Below are 12,540 nucleotides of genomic sequence, written 5' to 3' on the forward strand. Positions count from 1 at the left end.
TTATTACCTCTTTCCCTGGGGCTAATGGGGTTATTCAGGCTGACAGTAGCCCTAATTCCAAATGTATGTGATCTTTTTTTCTTCTCTCTCTCTCTGTTTCATATATCATACCTGTCCTGATCCTGATTACATTCTAATTGAAGCACTCGTGTTCCAATAATTGTGAATTTTTCAATACTAGCAGAAATTATATAGGAGCAAATGTTCCATGTATGAGAAAGTCAACCTTGAAAGGTGAAATGTGTCATTTCTGTTCCAAACAGAATTCCAGGTAACTCGATTATAGCATTTAGCAAATATGAATGGTTCTTACCAGGACAGAAGGTTCCACCGTGATGCAAGATTGTTGTAGGTGGTTTCCAGAGCATTGCTGTGTAATTCTTTAGGTGCTCATTTTGCTGTGAGGTTGTTAAGGTGTCCTGAACGAGTGCTAAAATGGCTTACCCATTTTTTGTCCAAAATCACATGCCCCATTGCACAGAATAGTAATTGCGCCTATGCAAATTAAATACTAAAGCACTGCTAAAGTTTTCAAACATTTATGCATATGGCAAAAGCTTTTACCCACAGCAACTTGCACCGAAAGGTATACATTAATGCATTAAAATCCATGACCTGTTGCAAGCAGCATGCTCTATTATTTGAGTAGGCGTTATGCTAAATAGCACCAGATAAGTGGTTGCAATTCCATTTAGTACCAGTAGTGGCACAGAAATTACACATTATATTAGGAGAAAAATATGGCAGGGGATTTTATCTTAATCAGTAGATACTAAATCTAAATGTTTCAAAGCCAGCTCAGGAAACTTACTTCTCTCTGCAATATTTCTTTTCTCCTTTTGGGATGCTGTTTTTGCGTTCTGCATGGGCGCCCTCAGTGGACGGGCAGTGGCAGGAGTGGAGTGCATGGAGCGATTGCTCAGTGACCTGTGCCAATGGAACGCAACAGCGGAAGAGGCAGTGCTCAGCGGCTGCTCATGGGGGATCTGAGTGCAGAGGACATTGGGCGGAGAGCAGAGAATGCTCCAACCCTGAATGCACAGGTACGGCTCAGGTTCCTTCTACATCTCATTAACTCGAAGGGAAATCTAGGTGAATATTTTTTATGCAGTATCTTTGAAGCGGCCATCTCTCGCTGGGATATCCAAAAAGGAAAAACGAGAAATATCTTTTAGCAGTAAGACAGTTTTAATGACCCCATGAATTTTTTGATGATCACTTTTATTATAGAGTGCTGCAGTGAATACATATAAATTTTGATTAAAAAGGTAGGGTTATATATATATATATATATAATCTCTCTCTCTCTCTCTCTCTCTAATAATATATATATATATATATATATATATATATATATATATATATATATATATATACACATTATGGAGTTTTAATATCATATAGTTTATGCGTCACAGGCATTTCACATCTACAAATTTCAGAAATTCATAAACTGAAATCATGATAATCAAATAAGGTTATTGGCATTGTAGCTATTATTTGTGAATATGAATCTAATTATGCTATTGTGAACTGGATGAGATCAATACTTTTATTTTATTGTTCCAGAAATCAAATTCATGCATTTGCTAAAAAAATGTGTGTACTCACTTAAAAAAAAAGTATTTTATAACATGGTAACACTTTAGAATGAGGAACGCTTATTCACTATTAACTACAACTTTTCTCTCAATAAATTCCTAATTTGCTGTTTATTAATAATAAGGCTGTTGTTTAGGCATTGTTTTGGAATAGGGATGTAGAATAAGGTCATGTACAATAGGTGTTAATATGTGCTTAATTACTACTAATAAATAGCTAATATTCTAGTAATATGCATGCTAATAAGTAGCTAGTAAAGAGACCCTAAAATTAAGTTACCTATAAAATAAACAACAGATATGGAAATAAAAAGGCCATAGAACTTTGATTTCTTTGAACCCCAGGCTAACTACAGTATGATATCACATCAGCAGTCAAGATATCTCTTCTATATACTGTATGTCGAGCATTAGTTTAAGTCTGTGTTGATAGTGGTATGTCTTGCTTAAGAGCGCATACTCAGTATGCCTGGCAGGTAGTTCTTTAAAACACACTGGGGCCCCTCAGCATGATGCTTGTAAGCTGTAAGACTCTTGCTCTACATGGTTCATGATAACAGAAATTCTCTGAGAGTTTGAAGCTGCTTACAAGGCGAGATATGCAATATGCTGTAGCATCAAAGGTAAAATAAAAGATGTTTTGTTTGTATGGGACTGGTAAAAATTTAATGTCACATCAATATTTATTTTTTACATCTGAAATGTCTATATGTTATTTCTATATATTTCAGTTCACTTATTTTGATAAAAAAATGTTCAGCATTTTAAATATAACCAAGTGTAATGTTGGTAAAAATAATATTTAAATGCTGAATTGCGTGCATTTTCCTTGTAATATATTTTTTAACTATGGAGTTCTGACATATGAGGCGAAAATTTGAGCTAGAAAAAAAATCCAAACTGTGAGAAATCTGCCAATTTAATTTTAAAAGTATATAATTTTTGAGGCACGCAATGTGAAAACTCAATTCAAAACTATTAAATTAATTAATCGAAAAAAAGGTTCAACCAAAGGTCCGTACAAAACAAGAAACAGTCAAAATAAATCAGCATTCAGAAATATAAGACTGTTTAAATAAACAGGTTGTAAAATGAGATTTAATAGTTTGAAAACTTCAGCTATTTCAGATAGCCTGCCGAAGAACGTTCCACGAATAAGTGTCAGCATAACTGGTCTAATTAATACATAGTTGATTCAGAAGAGCAGATGAAGAGGATCTCAAGGTATGTGCAGGTGTGTAAATTTCAAAAAGAAAGATAAGAATGAGCAAGATTAAAATTTTGAAGCTGATACGGTATTTGACAGGAAGCCAATGCAGATGGCAAAGAACAGGTGAAAAATGCTCTGCTCTCTAGTAATAATTAGTGCAGCTGAATTCTGTACCAACTGCAGCTTGTGTAAGAGTTTTGAAGCGAGACCAAAAAGTAAAGAATTATAATAATCTAGACATGACATATTCAAGGAATTCACAGCAATGTCTGTAGTATTTGTTGTTTAAAAAACGGATGAAGACTGTTTATATTTTGCATCAAAAAGGGTAAATATTTTTTATATATTTCAGTTGAAGTATATTTATTGGCAAAACATTCAAAATTTAATCGAAAGTGACATTTAAAGTGCCCTTGTTATGAATTTTTGAAAATGACCTTTCATGCAGTGTGTATCGCAGCTCTAAGTGAATGAAAATATCCTGCAAAGTAATAAATCTGAATGTGCACGCGTATAAAGTTGTTGTCTCTATTGTCACTGAAACGAGTTGTGTTCAAAACGAGTCCCATGTTGATGTCAAAATAAAATGTTATCATATTCCCCTCACACTTAAAATAGTGGTTTCTCCGGTAAAGCAGCACTGTGCTCACAAACTCTGCTTTATTAGGCATTACTTTATTAGGCATCTACATGTACAGTATTTAACTATGCAATTGCAGTTGTGATGAAAATGTGAGATAAAATATCAAAACTACAAGAAATAAATCCCAAATGATGTGAAATGGTCATATTTACCTTCAATTATAAACAATATAAGGTGGAAATGGCCTTCAGCATTGCAAGCATTTGTAGCTATTTACTATGTATCTGAAGGTCAATTAAGAGAAGCTTTCCGTATGTAGTAACAGATAGACTAAGGATGAGAAATGTTTGCCTTTGAGCGGTTGAATATTTATTTTCAGTATTAAGCCTTTTTCTTAACTGGACTATTTGACACGTTTATTGAGGTGGCTTGATTAAAGGCTTTTTTATGAAGCTGCGTAGAGGTCAAATGCTGTATCTACCAGTGCTTTTATATGATTTGACTGTATTTATTGATTTCAAAGTAACATTCCTGCTGCCTCCACATAGTCTAAATGTTAATGTAAATGTGTCCTTGAACACTAGTGTACATTCAGCACAGGTGAATGCTAGTTTACAGGTGAACATGTCCTCTCTCACACATGATTTATAGCACAGCTGAGGGCAACATCTGTCTTTTTTCATTTCTCCCTTTCCAATGCCAAGAAACAATATTTTACTCCATTCATTAGATGCCCGTAAAACATCCCGAAGCCTTTTAAAACTTTACCATAAAATGTGTTTCAGGACTGGCAAAGTGAGGAAAATTATTATCCCAGTTGTAGGGCACCCTCACGCTCATAAAGCAGAGACAAATATCCGATCATTGCAAGTATCGTGGTAATGATTTTAATTAAATCAAGAGCGAATTCTGCCAAAAGTCTAGTTTTATTGCATCTCTGGCCTCTAGAGCATGTCAACATGACAAGAAACTGGATGGTTTTTAATGCGCCAAAGCCTTCTTTGCAAACGAGTGTGTTTTATAATGTTCCGCACTGTACTTCTCGTAATTCCTTAGCTTTCACAGAAGATGGCTCGAATAACTTTTAAGAGTGCGCATCCACATAAAGGTGCAATGTCGTTATCGAGTTTGAACGGTGAAAAGAGTGAGAGACAATGAACAGAATAAAAAGTCGCAAACCATCTACATATAGAGGTTGGGCAAAAAACGTAACTCCTATTATTTTAGGGGTTAATATCGTTTGTGTATGCTTCAATGAAAACAGGAAAAACAAATGTTATGACTGTATTCTTTGAGTGCGTAATCTTTATATTGAATGTCAAAGTAGTTTAAGGGGATATTTCATTTTAAAATGACAATTCAGTCATCTCGTTCCAAACCCAAGTCTTTTGTTCATCTTCAGGACATTAATTATGATATTTTAGATTAAATTTGACAGCTGTCTGACATTCAAGGCCCAGAAAGGTAGTAAAAAATCATTAAAATAGTCAGCCGTGTTTCAGCTGTTACGTTATGAAGCTACAAGACACCTCACTTTTTGTGTGCATAGAAAAGAAAGTTATTCATCTTCTTGTTTTCTTTACCCGTAAAAAGTACATCAGAAAACTCTCTGATTTACTTAAAGATATCTTAATTTGCGTTCCAAAGATTGATGAAGGTCTTACAGGTTCGGAATGACACATGGGTGAGTAATTAATGAGAGAATTGATGACTGAATTAATGAACTTCACTTTTGGCTAAAGTATCCCCCTTTAAGTTGTATTTAGCTGCGTTTAGTACAAGTCGTGAATGAAATGGGTAACTTAAAGAGGCTTACAAAAAGGGAAAATCATGGGAGTCTGTTTAGCAGGTGTATCTGTAACCTTAACAGATCAATTATTTGGGGTTTTAAGAACAGCAATTCTTTACATTTTTAAATGAGTACAAAAAGCATTTCAGGATACTTCAGGAAAGTAGAATAATGGGCGAAAACCAATGGAGTGAAAGTGAATGATAGGGGCCTTTGGCACATAACTATTGATGCAAAGTCACAGCAAAACTCGATGTTCACCGAGAAGAACCTGTTTCCACAAAATTCAGCGTTCATGAAAGAGCTACATTCGCAAAAACTTTAATCAAAGACACCAATGCAAAAATACTATCATGATCAAAAAATCTGCACAGTTGGAGGACCGGGCTGAACTTCAGCCAACATCTACCCTGTGCATCCCAATTCCTTACTTGAACATTACAAAAATGAATGTGGCCAGTTTTGGAGAGAAAAGTAATAAGCCGATTGCCTCCATCAGCGTTTCAGAAGTAGCTGCCATTTGTTGCGATAGATGGCTTTCCACTGGAGGCTATTTAAAAGTTGTGTGAATCTGTTCTAAGAAGGTTGGAAGCTGTACTAAAGGCAAATGGTGGTAAAACATTTGAATAATAAAATTTTCCCCATTTTTTCAGTTTTTTTTTACCCTTGTATCTGTCTTTCAGCTAACGGACAGTGGAACGCTTGGGCTCCATGGAGTGGGTGCTCTAAGTCCTGTGACGGTGGCTGGCAGCGGAGGGTACGGGTTTGCCAGGGGCTGGCGGTCACGGGGCAGCCATGCGAAGGCAGCGGGGAGGAGGTCCGCAGATGCAGCGAGCAGCGTTGCCCAGGTAACACTGCGAATAATTGAGCCCCAAGAGTCAATTATGTCAGAACGGGCAGAAAGGGGGTGAATGAGAGACGGATGCAGGGATAATTATCTTTTCCGTTCAGAAATCCATGTCCATTTTTTTGCACTGGGTCATTATTTGTGTGAGAAGTAATGAACCTATACCATAATTGTATTTTCCAGCGAGGAATGGTCAACACAATTTTGACCAGTAATGGATATTTAATGTCACATAAATGATGTCATGCTATTCTCATCTATTAGAAACAGTCTCCATGGAAACAGTGCTTTATGTTTACACATACACATGCATTTTCACACACATTAAGGTATGTTACAAGGACAGTTATAGAAACTGGTATTGTTGACTGAATTAATCATAATCTCAAATGTTTAAAATTAGTTTTGCATTTGAACTGATGGAACATTTTTAAGTATGGCCATTGATTTATGATTTCCAGTCATAAAGAGATCATGTAAAATATTTTTAAAAAACATTTTATTACTAACATTTATAATTGTATCTGTGCATTATATATATATATTATATGACCCACAAATTGTGCAATTTATATATTGATGAGTGACATTATTATTTGTAATATTTATTTATTTATAACATTTATTTTAAAAGTGTGTGTACATTTTTTTCCTGAACCATAGCTCCTTATGAAATATGCCCGGAGGATTATGCTGTGTCCATGCTGTGGAGAAGAACTCCCTCTGGGGAACTGGCCTTCAACAGGTGTCCTCCCAACGCCACGGGTAAGAAAAGCCACGACAGTCAGTGGTTGAAGAGCACTCAGCCAAACACAAAGACACAAAGGAAGAATAGAATAGAGTCACAGATGCTTTCAAAAGAAAGAAAAAGAGCACAGCTTATGTTTTTTGTGCGGCTTTTCTTTTGCAGTGCATTTATTTCAATGATGTTGAAATTATTCATAAATTCTGAAGGCTACGATGACAAATGTTTCTCACTAGTATGTTCAGCACTGCTGCGACTGCCTTTAAATGGCTTATGCCGTGTGTACCTAGAGATTTTTGTCATTTGCATACCATTGAACCCTCCAGCGTTTTGTCAACATCTTTGCGAGGCCGCTTTCTGCAGCGTAAAGGGAGAAAATATAAAAACGAGAGAAACCATTTTCCCATCTTTGAGATATAATTTAGAGGTGTAGCCTTTTTCGTTCTCTCTCTTTCTCCTCGGACCGGTCTGAGGTGTGTCTTACTGATTGTGGTCTGAAAATGGCAGAAGGTGCTGTACCAAGCTTCTGTAACCTCCTGCTATCTCCTGTTGTGAAGATGCTCCGCAACGCCACTACAGTGTCCTTGAAAGAGCAGGTGCTGAAGAAAAAATAATGCAGGCAGCACAGACCCAGAGATAACAGCGAACCGTCCGGTATAACTAGAAATAGGCGAGCAAATGCTGACTGCTACTGCGTGTAAAGATGGATTAATGTCTTTTGTGGATATATTTCAATATGTGGGTGGACTGCCGCTATAGGCCCGTGTGTACTTTTGTATTTTTTTATTTTTTTTATTTTGGATTGAGAACATTTAATTATATCATTTATACATAAAAGAGACAGTGTATCAACCTGTGGGTGGAATTAGTTAGATTTACATTGTTTGTTTTCCACATAACCCACGTTGAAATTTCAGGTCGTGCAAAAGCACTGGAGTGGGATCTGACGCCAGCAGCATGAAATGTTGGAAAATCTTCATTCATTATGAGGCTGGAATTAAATTAAACTCCAACAAAAACGAATGAAAGCAACAAAAATCAAACAGTTGGAAGTAGCTGAAGCTTTTATGGAATGATTAATTAAGAACGATTGGCGATAAAACATGCAGGATGTTAAGTTTTCACATTTGCGTTGTCCTATTTCGTGCGCACACGCACAGATCGGAAAAGGATTCGTGTGATCTTCGCATGTCTGTCTGAGATCAAATCTGGTTAGGCCCCTCAGTGGCGGCATGCGTTTTAATGGCGAGTTCTAAGAACGCCCGCTTTGATCCGGCTCAGTGGGAGTTTTCCGTGATCTGTGGGCTGGATGTCCCTGCTTGGATGCCTCAGCTCGAGGGCAGGCGGCTGGCTGCAGCTGCGTCTCAGGTGGGCCGAGTGTGTTTGCTGCTGGCTGGGTAGCAGGCGTTGGAACGAGAGCAGATAAGACGTGTGTGGTAGAGGGGTGCGGGTGGGTGTGGCGAGGTTGTTCCAAAGGCAAGGACGCGTCTTTAATGCGAGACGATACGTGTAGGACACGCTCTGACGGATTGGAGGCGAGGAATTTTGTGCATTTGTTTATTCGCTCCCAAGCGTGGGCGGCAGTCTTGTTGATATCTCGGGTTGCAGGGTTCGGTTCGCAGTCGTCAAAAACCAAAAAATTGGTGCATGACAGCTGGCGTCGGTTAACATCGTCATTCTGCGAGTGGGAATTACGACTGGTTCTTTAAAGAGCGTAATTACAGTTTGGTTTTGTTCGCACATATACTGCAGTGGCACATGTGAGGCGCATGTGATCTGGCAACCGCTGCATCTAGTTGATGATGAAGGCTGCCGCTTTTATCCTCGCGCTGAAAGATGTGTGGGCTGGCAGGTGGAATGAAAAAGGAAAAAAAGACTTACAAGAACAAGTATAACCCTCTCTGTATCTCTCTTTTCTCCCTCCTCCTTCTTTGCAGGCACCACTAGTCGACGCTGCTCACTGGATCACCGCGGGGTGGCCTACTGGGAGCAACCCAGCTACGCTCGATGCATTGCAAATGAATACAGATACTTGCAGCAATCAGTAGGTGCAAAGTCAGCTTCCTGCGCTCTGCTTCTGTTTGTGACGTGCCATAAATTACCCCTGCAGTCGTCACGATCACCCAAACTATTTCCACCCGTACCTCCCCACCCGGCACCCCAGACCACCACGCAGGTCTGCAAGATAAACTGCTATCATCGGAAAGGCAAATTAAACCGCTAGTATTGCAGTTTTTCGAGACCCTGCTTTAATGGAAGACTCGCTCTAATTTCCTGTAAAATCTTGGAGATGGTTGTTCCAGCTTTTTCTGGGAGCGCACCTGCTCGACACGAATGAATGATTTTCGCACTTTTTGTTTTCAGCTTCCTCTTATCTCAGTCCTTCTCAAATGCAAGACTTTGTGTTATTTCCAAGTTTTCTTTCTTTCTCTCTCTCTCTCTCTCTCTCTCTCTCTCTCACACACACACACACACACACGCACACACACACACGCACACACACAGAAAAGCATGATAGGGACTTTCCTTTGACTTATATTGGCTTTATACTGAGGTAATGATATTTTCTCTCCCCTAGCTCTTACACCTTTTTGCCTTTAAAAAATTTAATTAAGGCATTATTTATTATTTTTATTAAGTCGTTTCCCTTGTGAGATCTGCTGGCTGGTCAAGTTTTACTATCCTGATGGGGGCCTTTCAGTGCAAGCAAAAACTGACCCACACACACACACAAATGCACTCTTCTGTCTGCACTCTTTAGCCTCTTTCTTTGAGTCAGTGTGTATGACATCATGTCTTTGTGACTTATGCATGTTTGTTCATTGGTCTGTTGCTTAAAGGTGAAGTGTGTCATTTTTTGATGCTCCTATCTCAGCTTAAAATTTTGTTAGTTATCCACTTTGTTGGTTTCAAACTTTTGTAGTTGGTATGATTTTTATTGTTTTTGAAAGACGTTCAGAAACTCTTATGCTCAACAAGGCTGCATTTATTTGAACATAAATATAGTAAAACAACAATATTATGTTCCAATTGTAATGAAAGTGTAATTAAAATATTTAACCCTTTTATGACTTAGTAAGCAGGCAGTTCTTAGCAACAAGTTAAAACCATCTGGAACACGATACCAACTACATAGAAACAGTCTGAAACCACCTAGAACACATAGCAAAAAAAAACTGCATATGCTGGTTAAATATGTTTTGAAGCATGGCAGCTGATTTGAGTCGGTTTAAGTTGGTCCTTAGTTGGTCATGGGCTGGTTCTAAGCTGGTTGTGAGCTGGTTCTGAGCAGGAGCAAGTTATTTAGGACCAGCTTAGGACCTGCACATTCACTTAAACCAGCTTATAACCAGCTCAGGGCCAGAGAGGGCAAACCTTTTTCTTCTGAAAATATGAATACTGCGCAATATTTTTAGTCTAAAATGTTTTAATTTCCTATATCATGATATCAAAGCATTGTTCTGTTAGATCATCTTGATTAGTCGAGTTCAGCCTACATCAGATAGGACAGTGTTTGAGAAACATGATTCTATAAACCGTTTATTTACTGTTGCTTGAAGAATTAGACACTTCACCTTTAAATGCTTATGATAGTTCTGTTAGTGTTACATACTTTGAAGGACACACAGAACCCAGTCTCTTTCCCGTGTCTTTCTTTAGGTCCAGGGGCACCTTGCTAAAGGTCAGAGGAATCTGGCAGGAGATGGCATGTCCCAGGTTACGAAGGTCCTCCTGGACCTCACCCAAAGACGCAATTTCTATGCAGGTGACCTTCTCTCTTCAGTGGAGATTCTTCGAAACGTCACAGACACCTTCAAAAGGGCCAGTTATGAACCTTCTTCTGATGACGTTCAGGTAAGAGAGAAAATAATCTGGGTCCTTGCTTACATACATCTTGTAACTGATTCCATTTAGGCATTGTGATATATTAATTTCAGAATGCAAGTTGATATCACATATAAAAAGTCCTGACTACAAGGTTTATTTGTTTATTTTTCTGCAAGCAACACATACACTACAATTCAAAAGTATGGGGTCAGTAAGAGTTATTTATTTTTTCGGAATAAAATCAATACATTTTTTACCAAGAATGCGTTAAATCAATCATCCCTGTTTAAATCAATTAAAACAATTATTTTGAACTTTATATTAATCAAAGAATATATGTATATTTGTATATTATGGCTTCCAACAATCCGAAGGATCATGTGACACTGAAGACTGTTTACAATTTCACCATTTTTATTGCTTTTTCGATTAAATAAATGCAGGCTCGATTACTTTTTTTTTACATAAAAAATATACTGACCCCAAACATTTTAAATAAATCAGAAATGTCATATTATTATATTATATAGATGTTTTAAAGGGTAATTAAATACAGTGGAATGGGTTAAAAATAAGTGCAACTTTTATATTTATATATATATATTTTTTGTATGCATTATTGTGGCGCCAATTAACAGTCACGATAGCAATTTCCTCCAGTCACATGGCTTAACATGCCATTGTTATTGGATCTAAAATGCATATCTCCAGAAAGGAATGCCTGTGAGCAGAGATAGCAGCATGCCAGTCACATGTTTCTGGAGGGTGACGTTCTAGTCGAAGAACTGCCGTCGAGATGAATACCGGCAGCTCTCTGCAGATACAGGCATTCGGTTCGAATTAGCCAAACGGCGGAAGTTAGTAAAACATCTACAATCACTTACAGCACCTTCAAAATGGCAATGTCACTACTTGGCACCGTGACTGATAAATATCTCGGCGCTTTTGCCCCTCACAGAGAGCTTATGGGATTGTGACACCGTGCGCCAGCTGCTGATAAGAGATAGTCACTAAGTCTATCTCATTCTATCTCAAAGCCTTGTCATAACCTTCCCAATGCCGAAATAAAGCGATTTCTCATGACCTGTTTGTGAGAATCTGGGTATTTTTACATAATACGGAGTGTAATGTGATTTTGTGCGTGTATGTTTGTGTGTCGGGTTGGTGTAGGAGGTTTTTTATCTAAGCCCTGATGTGAACTGGAGCGGCCCCTCCTCCCCACGCATGTGTGCCGGGGTGTGTTGTGTGTTTTGGAACGTATTAATGCTGTGTTTAAGTGGACGCATTACCACCAGAGGGAGCATAAGCATTCAAGTAGAAAAACAAGCGTGCCGGAGCCAAGACGCTGCCTCTCTCCTGCCTTCCGTGGCACAGAGGCAGAGCAGCAAACAAAAAAAGACAGGCACACGTCCAGCTGGATATCTCATTCAGTCCAGTCACCGCAGCAAACATCAGCTCTCTTTCCAGTCTTGGAGTAGACAGCTCTCCCAAGCGCCTTCAAACTCGACCGACGCTCTCTGTTCTTCCCCTTTAATTCTGTGCACATTCGAGTGCTTAGGAAAGATCAACCAATCCCTGAATTGAAAGCAGCAGGAAATCCCAGGTGTGTTTTAGAGCTGAGGCCGCTGGACATATCCCATCATCTCCCTGTAAATCAGTGCTGTGATCCTCGGTGTAATTCCCCGAGACACTGTTTGTTTAGACTTCTGAAATGCAAGGGAGATTCTTCATGATTGCCTATTCAGGGAAAACTGAGCAGTTTTTTTTTCTCAAACGTTCCAGATATGAACATTTCTAGTTTGCTTTTTCAAGGGCTATGTAAAATTTCACTTTAAAGTCGATTTAATACTTGGATGTACTTAAGCAGTAGTTACAAGAAGCTGTGCTATTTTTATGAATACAGTCACGGCTAAAGTCTCACAATGGCACAGCCTCAG

General features: G+C 38.4%; 1 protein-coding gene across 4 annotated transcripts in view; it reads left to right on the top strand.

Annotated features, from left to right (window-relative positions):
* Window positions 1-12,540, top strand: part of adgrb3 (adhesion G protein-coupled receptor B3) — a 137,096-nt gene that overhangs the window by 69,403 nt on the left and 55,153 nt on the right. For all 4 annotated transcript variants that reach the window (XM_043255731.1, XM_043255732.1, XM_043255730.1 and 1 more), the window contains 5 exons: window positions 879-1,043; window positions 5,867-6,031; window positions 6,694-6,795; window positions 8,713-8,819; window positions 10,436-10,630. In XM_043255731.1, coding sequence (XP_043111666.1) covers window positions 879-1,043; window positions 5,867-6,031; window positions 6,694-6,795; window positions 8,713-8,819; window positions 10,436-10,630 — 734 coding nt within the window. The remainder of the gene's footprint in view (window positions 1-878; window positions 1,044-5,866; window positions 6,032-6,693; window positions 6,796-8,712; window positions 8,820-10,435; window positions 10,631-12,540) is intronic.

The sequence above is a fragment of the Puntigrus tetrazona genome, chromosome 13 (assembly GCF_018831695.1).
Source record: "Puntigrus tetrazona isolate hp1 chromosome 13, ASM1883169v1, whole genome shotgun sequence".
Classification (NCBI taxonomy): domain Eukaryota; kingdom Metazoa; phylum Chordata; class Actinopteri; order Cypriniformes; family Cyprinidae; genus Puntigrus; species Puntigrus tetrazona.